General features: G+C 49.4%; 5 protein-coding genes across 5 annotated transcripts; 3 read left to right on the forward strand and 2 right to left on the reverse strand.

Annotated features, from left to right (window-relative positions):
* Window positions 1-621: 621 nt before the first annotated feature.
* Window positions 622-2,480, forward strand: BJ212DRAFT_1246469 (uroporphyrin-III C-methyltransferase; the record flags this gene model as incomplete). Its single annotated transcript, XM_041329664.1, has 2 exons — window positions 622-1,794; window positions 1,848-2,480. Coding segments are annotated over 2 exons (1,806 nt in total), but the record flags the coding sequence as incomplete, so codon positions are not given.
* Window positions 2,481-3,062: 582 nt separating this feature from the next.
* Window positions 3,063-3,916, reverse strand: BJ212DRAFT_1590781 (uncharacterized protein; the record flags this gene model as incomplete). The annotated part of the gene is made up of 1 exon (XM_041342496.1): window positions 3,063-3,916. The coding sequence occupies one exon, from the start codon at window positions 3,914-3,916 to the stop codon at window positions 3,230-3,232; it is 687 nt and encodes a 228-aa protein (XP_041187313.1). The 3' UTR covers window positions 3,063-3,229.
* A 1,222-nt stretch (window positions 3,917-5,138) lies between these two features.
* On the forward strand, window positions 5,139-11,125 carry BJ212DRAFT_1486326 (RecF/RecN/SMC N terminal domain-containing protein; the record flags this gene model as incomplete). Its single annotated transcript, XM_041341107.1, has 19 exons — window positions 5,139-6,383; window positions 6,446-6,637; window positions 6,692-7,207; window positions 7,260-7,367; window positions 7,423-7,551; window positions 7,702-7,846; window positions 7,899-8,104; window positions 8,156-8,233; window positions 8,295-8,453; window positions 8,507-9,186; window positions 9,238-9,742; window positions 9,793-9,902; window positions 9,958-10,175; window positions 10,228-10,439; window positions 10,489-10,623; window positions 10,672-10,716; window positions 10,768-10,889; window positions 10,941-11,005; window positions 11,058-11,125. The coding sequence occupies 19 exons, from the start codon at window positions 5,139-5,141 to the stop codon at window positions 11,123-11,125; spliced, it is 4,938 nt and encodes a 1,645-aa protein (XP_041187314.1).
* Window positions 11,126-11,182: 57 nt separating this feature from the next.
* On the reverse strand, window positions 11,183-12,370 carry BJ212DRAFT_859232 (kinase-like domain-containing protein). Its single transcript, XM_041344218.1, has 3 exons — window positions 12,058-12,370; window positions 11,663-12,008; window positions 11,183-11,614 (listed from the first exon to the last, which is right to left on the reverse strand). Exons 1-3 carry the CDS (start codon window positions 12,270-12,272, stop codon window positions 11,240-11,242), a joined length of 936 nt encoding a protein of 311 aa, XP_041187315.1. The 5' UTR covers window positions 12,273-12,370; the 3' UTR covers window positions 11,183-11,239.
* Window positions 12,371-12,990: 620 nt separating this feature from the next.
* On the forward strand, window positions 12,991-14,145 carry BJ212DRAFT_859056 (uncharacterized protein). The gene is made up of 6 exons (XM_041344217.1): window positions 12,991-13,112; window positions 13,173-13,286; window positions 13,339-13,422; window positions 13,486-13,662; window positions 13,712-13,878; window positions 13,932-14,145. The coding sequence occupies exons 2-6, from the start codon at window positions 13,216-13,218 to the stop codon at window positions 13,964-13,966; spliced, it is 534 nt and encodes a 177-aa protein (XP_041187316.1). The 5' UTR covers window positions 12,991-13,112; window positions 13,173-13,215; the 3' UTR covers window positions 13,967-14,145.
* Window positions 14,146-14,373: the final 228 nt, after the last annotated feature.

Raw genomic sequence — 14,373 nt, forward strand, 5'->3', positions numbered from 1 at the left:
GGCACCAGTGCTCGCAACGGGCAGGTCTGTAGGTTTGATGTCGATGAAGTCCAGTTCATTGCGATACATAATGAGCGCTTACAACAGAGGCGTGCTCGTTATTTAAGTATCTTCTTTGCAGACCCACGGCAGGCGCCTGTCAACCCACTGCCATCGCTACGCTCCTCGTCCCTTTGCACCTGAATCTAGACCTCGTCATCGTCATCCTGATTCATCTGTGCTTCCAAACTTACTAGATGAATCCTTCTCCGGAGAAAAGCTCTGGGATAGTAGTGAGGTATTTGTAGGATCATACCGAGAGGCGCCAAGTTATGTGGAGGACCAGTTTACCATTCGCTCCCACGCAATATAAACTTGCCATAAGTACAAATTTAGAACTACGTGGGTGACGGTAGGTCCCGTACGGACTGGTACCACGGACGGATCGACAAATTCCTGCCCCGCGGCTGTTGTCACTCTCTACTCGGCTATCACGCAATCATCACGACTTGATAATGATTTCTTGCCAACTGAGCCTGGTCACTTACTGTGATTTGCTATACCATGAATAGATTTTGAAAGCACGCCCTGCTTTTCTTTTTATCCTTCAATATTATCGCCATGGTCTCCAGTGCATCGAGCTCGTACCCCGCGCCAGTAGGTGGAGCGTCCCTTCTTCTAACATTCAAAGGACCCAGAAATACCATCCTTATTATTGGTGGTGATGTTCTGGCCGCCTCTAGGGCATTTGCGGCACTCGAGGCAGGTATGCAAGTGGTCATACTCAGTAAAGGGTTAGTATGTGACGAGTTGAAATGGAGAGCGGACCAACAGCAAGTAAATCTCACGGACTGGGACAGGCTTCCCTCTGCGTCTACTTCCCTACTTGCCTCCGCTCCAGACACGAAGACAGACGCGGAGTCCCTTTCTGCATTCCTCACTGCAAATTCATCTATATCTCTTATCTGCATCACCATACACACGGCGGACACACCCGCACTTGCACGTATCTGTCATGCACATAATATCCCCGTAAACGTCACCGACTTTCCTGCACTATGCGACTTCTCCTTTGCAGCCGCACACCGTTTTGTTGACCCATCTACAGGTGGGAAGAGTGCGCTACAAGTGGGTGTGACAACAAATGGGGAGGGATGCAGGCTCGCGGGGCGCGTGAGGCGGGAGATTGTCAGCGTGCTTCCAAAAGACATTGCTGGAGCCGTCAGGCAGGTCGGAAATCTTCGACGTTTGGCCAAGAATACAGATGACGAGGCCGGAGAATGTGAGGAAGGTGAGGACAGTAGTGTCACCACTCCTAACAGTCCCGTGCCTGGTTGGAGAAACAGTGCTGCCGAAAGCAAAGACGAGTCCTCTCGCCGCCGCATGAAATGGGTGGCCCAGGTCAGCGAATATTGGCCTATCACACGGCTGGCATCCATGTCAGAAGACGACATGAAGCTCATATTATCTGGCGACTCTTCCCAAACGACCTCACCATACTCAATTCAAGCTCCAAACGAGAATTCACTACATCGCTTAACACTTTTCCCGCCTCCGAAGAAAGGCCGTATTCTCCTCGTTGGCTCCGGCCCAGGACATCCCTCCCTTCTCACCATTGCAACTCACAATGCGCTTACGAAACACGCAGATCTTGTTCTCTCGGACAAGCTCGTTCCCGCTGCCGTGCTGGCTCTCATACCTGAAACTGTCGAGGTTCGCATTGCACGCAAATTCCCTGGCAATGCCGAAGGCGCACAATCGGAGATGATGGATGCAGCCGTCGAAGCTGCTCGACGTGGCCTTACCGTCGTCAGAGTACGTCCAATCCTCCATTTCCTTCACACTAAAACAACTGTCTCGTCACACAGCTGAAACAAGGAGACCCAGTCGTCTACGGCCGTGCAGGGGAGGAAGTGCTCTTCTTCCGAGCACACGGGTTCGAACCGCTCGTTATCCCGGGTGTCTCGTCGGCACTTGCAGCGCCTATTTTTGCTGGAATCCCAGTTACGCAGCGTGGCGTCGCAGAAAGTGTCGTTGTGTGTACCGGAGTCGGGCGACAGGGCAAGGAAGTCAAGCTTCCTGGCTACGAACGCTCGCGGACTGTACTCATCCTCATGGGCGTCGCCCGGATAGCGCAGGTTGTTGGCGCTATGATTCGCAACGACAGCGGTAGTGGGGAAGGCCTACAGAGCGGTGAAGGGAGAAGAGAGGGGCGTCCATTTCCTCGGAATACGCCTATTGCTATTATCGAACGCGGCTCAATTTCTGATCAACGGGTAGTCGCAAGTACACTTGGAGATATATGTGAAGCGTTGGACATAGCGGGAGAGCAAAGACCTCCGGGAATGATGGTTGTTGGGTGGGCTGTATTGGCGCTGCAAGGCACTGGTGACACAAACGTGTTGGAAGAGGGGGAAGAGCGAGATGAAGAGAGAATAAGAAAGTGGTTAGGTGAAGGCAGGTGGGTTATGCGAGAAGGAATCGATCAGGGCTGGGCAGAGGTATAGTTGAGGTGTGGGATTGATCATTAACATTCCTCAGTCTGCAGAGATTTTGTTGACATACGAGGAGTCATGTAAGGTGTACTTATTAGTATTTAGATTGACTTCTGAGCAGATGATAATGTCACTCTGGACCTCAGACTCGAAATTCCGGAGTTCAAAGATCGACTTGATTGATGCGAGACAGTCCAGTCCTTCCGCTTTCGGAAGCCCTAGCTCAGCCCTGGGCGCAATAAATGATGTATTATGTCCGATGCTCTGTGTAAGTGATACTACTAAGGGGCTGGGCTTACTGTATAGAGAAATAACTAGTGGCCCTCAAGACAGCTACCCGTCAGCTAGTACTGGTTGGGTGCACCACTCGAATGCCAGGATAACGAGTCCATAAGATAAACCAAATTATTGTCTCGGACAAGTACGGGCAACAAGACCAAGCGGCTGAAATGCTCGCACATACCCATACTCATGCTTTGTGACCATGTCTTGTCCGAATCCAATCCATACATTGACATACACATTTCCTGATACAATATTTACAGTAGCGGCTGCAGTTGTACACCTCCATCTTCCCCAAGCTTGAGTCCCTCTTCAGTAGCTAATGGTATGATTATATTGAGAACGCCCCTTCTAAGCCTTCTATAGTACACAAGCAAGCATTTCTATAACATGTCATCAGCTTTCCAAACCATTGTAAAAAGCGTAAAATACAAATCATTCATATTGTAGTGACACAGATGTAATCACAGCGTCTACACTCCATCACTGTGCTTAGCGGCGGAAGTAGAGGTGGAGGTACGGGTTCGCGAGGACAAGCGGTTTGAGATGCTTTGAAGACATTTGCGCTGGCGCTTGCGTGGAGGTATGTATTCATCCTCCTCCTCATCGCTACTCTCGGAGGAGCTAGCCTCCCGATAACTGTCCTCATCCTCCTCTTTCTCCTGTGGTTTACCACCGCTAGTGTTGTCGTCCTTCGCAGTATCAGTCTGCCGCCTCGGAAGCCGGATTTTATTACGCAGACGCGACGCGTTGGATACAGCCTGATTTGCCTCTGCAGGGTTTTGTGACTCTTCCTCTTCCTCCTCCGCCTCATCGTCCGGTGCATTACCATCGTCCGACTCATCCTTATCATCCACTGCGGTGGGATTCTGTCGCTGCAAGGGCCGAGTTTTGATCGTCAGACGCGACGTGTCTGGTTTATCCCCAAGTTTTTTTGTCCTCCTTCGTAACTTCTTCACTGTTGGAAGTCCTGAATCGGAGCTCTCAGAAGAACTGGAGAGCTGCTTCCGCTTCAAGTTGGCGAGGCGTTGCGAGAGTGAAGGAATTACTATCTTAAGTGGGGACTTGTCGGTTAACTTGCAGGTATCACAACATGAGTCTGGTGACGGCGGCATGAGTTTTAGGGTAACGTTGGGACCGAGCCGTATGATGCGAGGCATTGTGATACGTAGTCTGAGGATAAGGGGAGAGGGGGTATTTTTTTCTGTGAAGGGGCGTTCAATTAGACGAACTGGATAGCTACCTTGTAGACCCGCACCCATTTAAAGGATTTAGAGCTGTGGACATACCATGTGGTCATTTCTTGAACACCGACATTGCAGCTGTGGCTTTGGACCAAACAATACCATGGGTACCGCATCTGTGGGGGCCTGTGGATTGATCACGGTGGTAAGTACGATTAAGGCGCTTGTGCAAGCAGGACAATGACGATGAATTCGAACGTCCACTGGCATTGACCACCCAAACGGTCCAAAATATTATTTGCAAGTGCGACCAATACATAGACGACTGCACTGAACAAAGTATGAGTACTTGTTTTGTGTTTAAAATAAGATAGGCTTCACCAACTGCTAAACGTCCTACTTAAGGTTGAAGGTTGGCCGCAGGAATACGATGCCGCATTATGGCAATCAACTCGGACAAGTGAACCCCTTTTAATTGAGAACTTTTCCGATTCCGTTCCATATAATATTCCACTGCCTCTCCTATGATGCGTGGTGATTGATCAAGGTGCTATGGACCTCAGCGTGAAGTCAAATGTAGCATCAGAACCCACATGATATTATTGTCAATAAAACTTCTACTTCAACCTCGATGGTATACTCTAAGTTTTTTGGTTGCGAACACACATGCCATAATGACCGGCGACGACGACCTACAATAATAGCATACCATAGTTTGAGAAGTATTGGATATGGTCGAGGACGGCAATGGAAATGGGAACGCACTGTATTGGATTGTTGTGTTGGATTTGGAAAAGACGTAACGTCTATGTCCTGAAGAGAAGAGAACGGTTGGAGGGAAGACTCACCTTGGACGAACCGGAAGTGGGAACGGATGGAATGACTTGATGAACATTCAAGTCGAGCAATAAAACATGACAATCATCTCATACAAGGGCTCGGATGGTCGAACTCAATCCATTTTTACTTATTTGGATTTGCCTTGCGTTTTACAGAACGATACACCGCGATGACGCTCTCCGAAGCTCTAATTAAGCTTGTGTGAGATATAAGTACTGGTCTGCGAGGAAGGAGGATGGTGGACAGGCTAATCATGTGATGTGACACACGCGAACAGTCACACAACGCGTCACATCACGCGTAGAACCTTTCTTCTGGATCAACCAAGATCATCGTGAGTTCGAGAGATTTCCCAACGATGCCTCCCCGCAGGTCGTCTCGGTCGTCACGACTGTCCACTGAACAAGAGGTATCAAACTCTGCGAAACGCAAACGAACCGACGCAGATGACGTAGAGGAGAAAGAGAATGCGCCCGGAACACGTAGGACATCGACAAGAGGTAGCGTGGGCCCTTCTTCGAAAGTACCTGCAGCACCATCTTCCAGAGCATCTGCAAGAACATCTACACGTACGTCTGCGAGACCGAGTCGCGCGCTGCAAGAGGTGGCTGAGACAGAGGAGGATGAGGAGGAACCTGTGAAGAAGAAGTCGAGAAACTCTATCGAGGGTGAGGATCATGATGAGGATGAAATATTAGAGTTGCAGAAACCAAAGAGAGGTCGAGTCAAGACAACTGTGCAGGATGACGATGACGACGAGGTGCAAGAAGTTAAACCTTCTCGGAAGTCATCCGTGAAGCCCCGGCCAACTCGATCGCGCAAGACAGTCACGGTGGAAGATTCAGATGTAGAGGAAGTGAAGGAACCTACTGCTATCTCGGAAGATGAGGAGGAAATTCAAGAAGTCAAGCCCGCCAAACCCAAACGCGTTAGAACATCTCGCAAAGCACCTGAAGATGACGACAACGATATTCAAGAAATCAAACCTGCGCCCAAGCCTAAGGGAAGGAAACCTCGAAAGGTGACCAACAAGGTCGAAGACGATGATGAGGCACAGGATATCAAACCCGCAAAGCCCAAACCGGCTCCCCGATCCCGCAAACCCGTCAAACTCGAATCCAACAATGACGAACACAATCCCATCACTATATCCAGTGATGAATCTGACGTTACCCCCGCTCCAAGAAGCCTTAAAGTATCTTCTAACAAGCAGAAGGCAATGCCGCTTCCCGCTGATATGGAAGTAACGCCCAGGCCTCGCATATCTGCCCCTGCTACGCCCCCCAAGCATTCCTCGCCTACTGCTGAGGACAACGCAGACGACCTCGACGGATTCCAAGAGGAATTTCTACAGACACCTCGGCGTGTACCGCGTCAATCACAGCTGTCGCAAATGACACCTAAACGCCTTGCCCCACCGGAGGAGGAAGAGGAAGAGGAGGAAATTTCCCTCCTTGAGCCCCGCGTGAAACCCGCGTCTGTGATGCGGCCCCCGCCCGCTGAAGAACCTTCAGGTCCTAAGCCGCGTCTTGTAATACACAAGATGGTGCTCGTTAATTTCAAGAGTTACGCGGGCAGACAAGAGATCGGACCCTTCCACAAGGTGCGTTCCTAGTATAATCCTTATATTTAACGTGTATTATGCTTAACTTCGATGATGGGCAGTCTTTTTCGTCAATCGTAGGCCCCAATGGTTCCGGGAAATCGAATACAATCGATGCACTCCTCTTTGTGTTTGGTTACCGCGCGTCGAAGATGCGCCAAGGCAAGCTCTCGGAGCTCATCCACAACTCTGCACGGCATCCTGACTTGGATGAGTGCAGCGTGGAAGTTCATTTCCGCGAGATTATTGACCTCGTATGTCCCTTCACTCAGTAAAATCCTACTGGACTAAGTCACCCAACCTCCCAGCCTGGACCCGACGCATACAGTGTCGTCCCGAACTCCTCACTCGTCGTCGCCCGCACAGCGACCAAGTCCAATAACTCTCGGTACACGCTCAACTCACGGTCGTCCACCTACACTGAGGTCCAAACACTTCTCCAGGGACGTGGAATTGACCTTACGCACAAGCGTTTCCTTATCCTGCAGGGTGAGGTTGAATCTATCGCACAGATGAAGCCTAAAGGTACTTCTGAGCACGATGACGGGCTGCTTGAATATCTAGAGGACATTATTGGTACTGCTACGCTCAAAGCGCCAATCGAGTCTACTCTCGCTGAGGTGGATCGACTAGGAGAGGAGAGAGCCGAAAAGGTAGCCAGATTGAGGATCATAGAGAAGGAGAAGGCGAAGTTGGACGCAGAGAGGAAGGAGGCGTTGGCATGGCTAAAGCTTGCGAATGAGCATGTGAGGGCTCTCAGCCGGCTGTGGCAGTACTATCTGTGGAAATGTTTGGAGAATGACGAACAATTCGCGACGCAGATTGTGAGTGCTTGATTTTCCCCCCTCTTCTTTGCGGTGCTGATATGTGGGGCAGGAACATCTCGAGAAGGAGCTTGAAGATGAGAGGGAACGGAACGAGGACGACATCACGCATCTAGAATTGCTCGAGACGCATTACAAGGAGCGCGAAAAGGTTTACGAGGTATGAATGCATGTTGCTTTTCCTGCTCCAATGCTGATGTATCCTATCCTTGCAGGAAGTGAAAACAGCAGCAGAGGAGGCGGTGAAGGACAACGCTGCACGCGAAAAGCAGTCCGTGAGTCTTGAGGAGCGCCGGAAGCATGCGAGCGCGAAGGCGAAAAAGCTGAAGAAGGCGTTGGCAGACGTAAGTTTTCTCTCACCCCTTTTCGCTGTCGTTCGTGCTTCATTTCATTTGACATGTCCCTATGTTTCACCTGTCTCCCTGCTCCATATTTATTTGCCGGCCTTCATTGGCATTCTGACTTGAGACGGATCTAACATATCGCTCAAATAGGATGAACAATCGAAAAAGCAAGCCGATAATGTAATCCAAGACTCTGATGCTAAAATCAAGATGAAGAAGCGTGAGATTGCGGAGCACGAAGCGAACCTGGAGAAGGAAGAGAAGGTGCTCGAGGGGATCCGGGATAGCTTGAAGGGTGGGTCCATGGTCTTGCTGCACTTGACACTATTCTTAACATGGATTGGTAGACAAAACGCAAGTCTTCCACGAACAGATCGAGGCGAAGCAGAAAGAGCTACAGCCGTGGACCGCCAAGATTAATGTCAAACAGGCTGCGATTGACGTAGCAAGCTCTGAACGGGACGCACTTGCAAAGAAAGCCACAGGCCTCAAAGATGCCGTTACGCAAGCGGAGGGACAGTTGGCTGAGTTGCAGGTAGAGCAAGAGGGCAAGGTGCTGTTCCAATTTGTACAGTGGGAAAGATGACGCTGATAAAATGTTCAGCTTAATGAGTTGAATTCCTTGAGGGCGAAAAAGGCGGAGGTGCAGAAGAAGTTGAGGACATGTGAAGAAAAATTCCACGTATGTCTGCGGGCATGCAGGGTGTTGATCGACTTTGACATTATTTTTTCTTTCCATTCAGGCTGCTCAGTCTGGCGTCCAGGAGCTTCGATCCAAGGCAGGTTCCCTGCGACAAAAAGCAGAGGAGGCTAGGGCATCCCAAGCGGCCAGCACATCGCAGAACAGAGTCCTGGATAGCTTAACGAAGCTCAAGCAGACTGGTCGAATCGATGGGTTTCATGTATGGTCTCATCCTCCATGCAGCCTTCCAATCATTCACACATTATCTTACAGGGCCGTCTCGGTAGCCTGGGCACGATCCCAGACAAATACGACGTCGCAGTCTCTACCGCCTGTGGCGCCCTTAACAACATGGTTGTCGATACTGTCACTCAGGGCCAAGCGTGCATCGAGTTCCTGCGCAAGCAGAACATCGGGCGCGCGTCGTTCATGGTGCTGGAGAAGCTTCCCACTGATAGACTCAACGAGCATGTGGTTACACCCGAGGGTGTCCCGCGGCTGTTCGATCTCATCAAGCCAAAGGATCCCCGCTTCGCACCTGCGTTCTACAAAGGCGTTGGGAACACCCTTGTTGCTGATAATTTGGACCAAGCGAACAGGATTGCATTTGGAGGCTCGAAGCGCTGGCGTGTCGTCACGCTTGCAGGGCAGCTGATCGATTCATCAGGAACGATGTCGGGCGGTGGGAATCACGTCTCACGGGGTGGAATGAGCTCGAAGCTCCAGGCGGAGGCAGTGAGCCCACAAGTTTTGCAAACCTACGAGCAAGAGAGTGAGCAAGCGGCGCGTAGTCTTGAGGCGGCACAGCGGGAACTTCGCGATATTGAAGCAGAAGCCGAAAGGCTCACTCAAGCAGGCCCGGAAATAGAGCTCGACATGGAAAAGCTCACCATGGGCGTCAACAATGGGAAGAAACGGCTGACTGATGCTGAGAGGCGTGTGCAGGATCTCAAGTACGTGCAATCTGTTTGTCCTACGCAGGATCGCTACTGAGTAGTTTCCAGAACACAAAGCAAGCCCAACGCTAGGGATCTTGCTCGAATCAACACTCTAGATGCCGAGATTGCATCATCAACAGAGGAGCTTGAAGAACTGCAGACCAAGACTGGCGCTATTGAGGCCGCGATTAAAGATCTTGAAAAGAAGATTCTCGAAATTGGTGGCTCCAAGCTGCTGAAGCAAAAGTCCACTGTTGATGGTATTCGTTTGATGCACCAGCTAGCTAACGAAGAAGTCACCAAGGCCGAGGTTATGAAGGCTACCGCAGAGAAGAACGTTGTAAAATATACGTCCGGAGTTGAGACCAACCGTGCGGCGCTGGAGGAAGTCGAGAGAGAGCTTGAGGAGCTGGAGGATCAGCTGGCGGAGGTCGCACAGTATTTGGAAGATCTCAAGGAGAAGGTAGAAGCCGCGCAGGCTGCTCAGGAGAGCTCGAAAGATGATCTCGATCACCTCAAGCAGCAGCTCCAGGAAAAACGCGAGGAAATCGATGAGTTCAGGAAGAAAGAGGTTGGTTATTTGCTATGCAATTGATCTTTCGGTATTCACGGGTTTTACAGCTTGAGATCACCCAGAAGCTTGCCGACAAGAAGAAAGAGTCTGCTGAAAATGAGCGTGTACTTGACCACTGGCGGACGGAACACGACCAACTTAAGCTTCATGAAATCGAGTAAGCCATTGTCTGTCAACTATTTCAACTTTCGTATGCTTACAGCCACTCGCAGTGATGACGACGACGACGACGACGAAGAGGAAGGTGCTGACCAAGTCGCTGGAGCTTCAGGCAGTGGTGAAGGGGCGGTGAAGCAGGAACATGCAGACTCTGCACCTCCGAAAAAGGCTCGTCAACGAACGCCATCGACTGAGCTATACATATACAGTGCCGATGAACTTGCACGCTTCAAGAAGAGGGATATGCTTGCAGATTCTGAGTATCTTGATGGTATGCTCGATCACTTTAGTTACACGTGATTACCACTAACTGGACACCTTAGAGAAACTTAAGAATACCAATCCAAACCTCAACGTTCTCAAAGAGTACAAGAAGCGAGAGGAGGAATTCATGAAACGGGCCAAAGACTTAGAGGAGACGACTGCAGCGCGCGACGTGCAGAAGCAACTTTACGATGGTCTCCGGAAACAACGCTTGGATGAATTCATGGCAGGTTTCAGCTCCATTTCATTAAAACTCAAGGAAATGTACCAGGTCCGTGCTGACGTCCTTTAATTAATCAGAAATCTATATTTTCCGTCAGATGATCACTCTTGGGGGCAACGCGGAGCTTGAGCTCGTCGACAGTATGGATCCCTTCTCAGAGGGCATCATCTTCAGCGTCATGCCTCCGAAGAAGAGTTGGAAGAATATTTCAAATCTCTCTGGGGGCGAGAAGGTACATTCTGCTTTTGGGATCGGGGAACACATACTAATCATTCTCCAGACCCTTAGCTCACTTGCTCTCGTGTTCGCTCTGCATGTGTTTAAGGTAAATCTTATCAACTCTGTGAGCAGCTCCAGTAGCCTGAACCTGTCCTAGCCTACGCCACTTTATTTTATGGATGAAATAGATGCGGCCCTAGACTTCAGGAATGTCTCGATTGTGGCAAATTACATCAAGGACCGAACCAAGAACGCGCAGTTCATTATTATTTCTTTGAGGTGACGATTCCTTCTCTCCCGAGAACTGCCTTGGCTAATATGAATTTGCAGGAATGACATGTTTGAGCTCAGTCACCGTCTCATTGGTATTTACAAGACTTCAAACGCAACACAGAGTCGGTGACATGATTATCTTATGGGACGTATTTCTCATTTGTTCTCGCACAGGTATATCCATCGATAACCACGCTCTCGCTCGTCAAACTATCAAGGCTGTGCCGACAGCAGCAGCCTGAGATACATGCATGAGCATTCTGTAATGGTCAGGTTCTTGCTTTCTACCACGCTTTGTAAATTATATGCATTGTGTAACACATGGTATTGTCGTATCCCTTGTTTTACTCGTCTCTTCAAACTGCGCCACTGGGATGAACATCTGAAAGCCATTCTCCCAGAGACTTTGCGCCCCAGTTGAGGCTTATTGAAGCCTCACCATGAATGCTTGGAGCAGGGAAGTCATCGGGCAAAAGTAACGGTGGTTCGGATGTGAACCAGGGGTGAGTCAATGCCTTGGAAGGGAAGAGACGCCGAGATGGTTCGTATACAAGGAATCGATGGATAAGATCAGCAGGAGTTGGTGACATGGTCTCTGGGGGCACGTGTGTTTTTGTGTCGACTTCACGCTGCTGCGCGGATGAAGGAAGATTGGATAGGATAAAGGGAAGGTCAACAGGCTCAACATTTATGAAGGACAACTTGTTTGCGTCCGGTAAGCTCAAGAAGGACTTGTTGGAGTCAGAAAAGATCCCAGCAACAGATCCAACGACACTCACTGGCCAATTGGTCTCATTTGGCGAACCTCGTATCTTGAAAATACTCCATGCTAAACCAATCTCTCCACGTGTGGAATCAAATAGTGAATCCCTGGCCCATCTGTTCGAGGGATCTCCGATGCGAAGTTGCTTTGGTATGATGAATGGCTCGGTTGGCTTCGATGAGCTTTCGTCGCTTGAGTCAGACTGCTCATCGCCCTCAAAGTCGAAGTCTTCGTCGTCAAGCGGGTTAAACAGACGAAGGGTCGTGAAGAATTCCGCAAAGGTTGCTCCAAGGCTCCAAGAGTCGATCGCGAATGCGTCATAATTTCTAGGCCCAAACAGCAGCTCAGGGGCACGGTATGGTCTACTTCCGAGTGAGTGTCCGGTTCACACTCAGTCTGATAGTGACATACCCTGTAGAAACTTCAAAGTACATCTTTTCCGGGGTTTCAACCCATAAATCGTTTTTCTTTGCGGCAAGATCTTCCCCTTCCTTCCAGGATATGCCAAAGTCAATGAGCTGAACTCGGCCAGATAAAGTGAGAAGTATGTTGCTTGGTTTGATATCTCGGTGTGCAATTTTTGTCGACTCGTGAAGGAATGTCACACCACTTAGGATTTGAAACATCAATGATTTTGCGAGAAGAACGAAACGCTGTTCGCGTGGACTCGGACTTGATGGATCTGCAGCCAGAATTGAAATAAGTGGATGGGGAGAAAGTTGTTCGAAGACAACAATGCGATCAAAGACGAAGGCACGTATGGCATCCAAAAGCTCATAGTCTGCAGGCCTGAATCAATGCCATGGCCTAGGATAGGAATCACCTAATGGTAAGATGTAAGACTCGCCCAGCCATTCTCCGCGAGACTCACATTGGGATGGCATGCAGAGGCGATCAGCCTCGCCTCTTTGACGATGTCGTGCGGCTCTTTGGCATATTTGCGGTGGATGGTAGATGTCTTTATCGCAATCCACTGAGTTTGCCCTTCATACTCGAGCAGGCCCTTTGAGACAAGAGAAACTGGGCCTTCAGCGACTGTTTCGCGAGAACCACTCGGCTGTCACCATCATAGTCAATGCCAGCTATCTCGCAGAAATAGACGCATGCCAACAATGGATGGTGTGCTGCTTGAAAGAGAAAAACGTTGGCGAAGAGCCCCTGTCTCGCATTTGTTACAGATAGACCCACCTTTCCATGGTGAACCCTTCACTGTCAGATTTGGCAGTGTCAATCATACCCAAGTCATGACATCGAATCGAAGCACATCATGTAGTGAAGAGGTGGGTTATTTTTAGTACACGATCAGGTTGCATAATGCATCGCACAGCCACACAACACTCGGAAGTAGTGCTGTGAGTCGAGACGTCGACCAAACCATCAAGTCTGATTTGTGTATTATCTTCTTCTGACAGCGTTTGATCTCAACTCCAGCATGGCAGAAGACCAAGACAAACGCAAAACTATCAGTGCGTTGAAGGCCACTCCCGATGCACTTCAAGTTGTCCTCAGATCTCTATCACAGACAGACTGCTCCTCGTCAATGCTTTAACAGAGGGCGCTTTGGAAGAGATGATGGAAGATCCTGAATATTTTGATGAGGACACTGATGAATTCCTAGGAGACCTTAACTGCACAGACGCGTAAGCCGCTCGCATACAGAGTGATGCTTTGCTAATGCACTCGGCATGTTAGATTGGGAAATACTGGTAAGTTGTATTCAAAGGCTACTTCACTACTACTCACATTCGTGACGCATCTGGAAGCCCTTCACCTTGCGTTCGTATCGCAAGCTCTAATGTTGTTGATGTGATTCCTCATATCCATCTCGTGATCCTTCAGTGCACGTCAAGGGCATCCGGCTGATGTAGCAGCTCTCTGTGGTGGGGCTGTCGACCTTGACCTCCATAACAAGAAAGGCGATACACCACTTTATATCGCTTTGAAGGAGGTTGACGATGCTGAGGCACGTTTTGATATTGTCACAGAACTACTAAGTTGTGGCGCAGAGAGCAAACAGTGCGTTCCTCGCGTCTTAGTCAAACGAAGTGCTGAGCGCCCTTCCTAGGACAATGCCAGGCGGACTCACACCACTAGAGTACGCGAAAAGCCGATATCCTTCAGAAAAGAATTTACACGACATTATCGCAAATCCTCCACGCGATGATGATGAGGATGAATTACAGCCAGAACAAATGAGGAAGCAAATGTATGACAAGAGTGATTTTGCAGACTGTAAGATATTCGCCGATTCTCTCTTGATAACAACCTTCACGCTCTACTATCAGATGACGATGATGGATCGAGCCCGGAGACCGAATAGATGATATACTAAGATCATTCGCACTCCTTGAATATTATAGACCAACGGGGCTCTTCAGGATCCAAAGTTATTTATGTACTTTTCCTTCGATCTCGTTCCAATCTTGCTTTGGGACATGATGTTCACATCAACGACCAACTTAGACAACTCGACAGTTTACAATCATATCTGTACATCGTGCGCTGTGCACATTGAACAATATTCAGTCGTCTGCTCAGTGCTTGACCCTCTCGAGCAAGGACGTACAATTTGTATTTGTAACAAGAGCCGACGAACAAAAATGTTGAGGTAAGTCCTTCAGAGAGCATGAACTATCTGTATGAGCGCCTGTTCCGGATCAAGAGGCATCTTGTGGGGCTCATTGGAAAATTAGCAGCAACGAGGCTGCGGTGGAAGCATGGAAATTG

The sequence above is a fragment of the Suillus subaureus genome (assembly GCF_016647635.1).
Source record: "Suillus subaureus strain MN1 chromosome Unknown BJ212scaffold_52, whole genome shotgun sequence".
In the NCBI taxonomy this organism is placed as follows: domain Eukaryota; kingdom Fungi; phylum Basidiomycota; class Agaricomycetes; order Boletales; family Suillaceae; genus Suillus; species Suillus subaureus.

Coding starts and splice junctions, on each gene's coding strand:
- BJ212DRAFT_859232 (XM_041344218.1), bottom strand. CDS start 12,272: ATGTTTCAAATCCTAAGTGGTGTGACATTCCTTCACGAGTCGACAAAA. Junction 12,009..12,057: donor TACTTTGAAGTTTCTACAGG/GTATGTCACTAT, acceptor ACTCGGAAGTAG/ACCATACCGTGCCCCTGAGC. Junction 11,615..11,662: donor CAAATGAGACCAATTGGCCA/GTGAGTGTCGTT, acceptor GACTCCAACAAG/TCCTTCTTGAGCTTACCGGA.
- BJ212DRAFT_859056 (XM_041344217.1), top strand. CDS start 13,216: ATGATGGAAGATCCTGAATATTTTGATGAGGACACTGATGAATTCCTA. Junction 13,287..13,338: donor GACCTTAACTGCACAGACGC/GTAAGCCGCTCG, acceptor TCGGCATGTTAG/ATTGGGAAATACTGGTAAGT. Junction 13,879..13,931: donor CAAGAGTGATTTTGCAGACT/GTAAGATATTCG, acceptor CTCTACTATCAG/ATGACGATGATGGATCGAGC.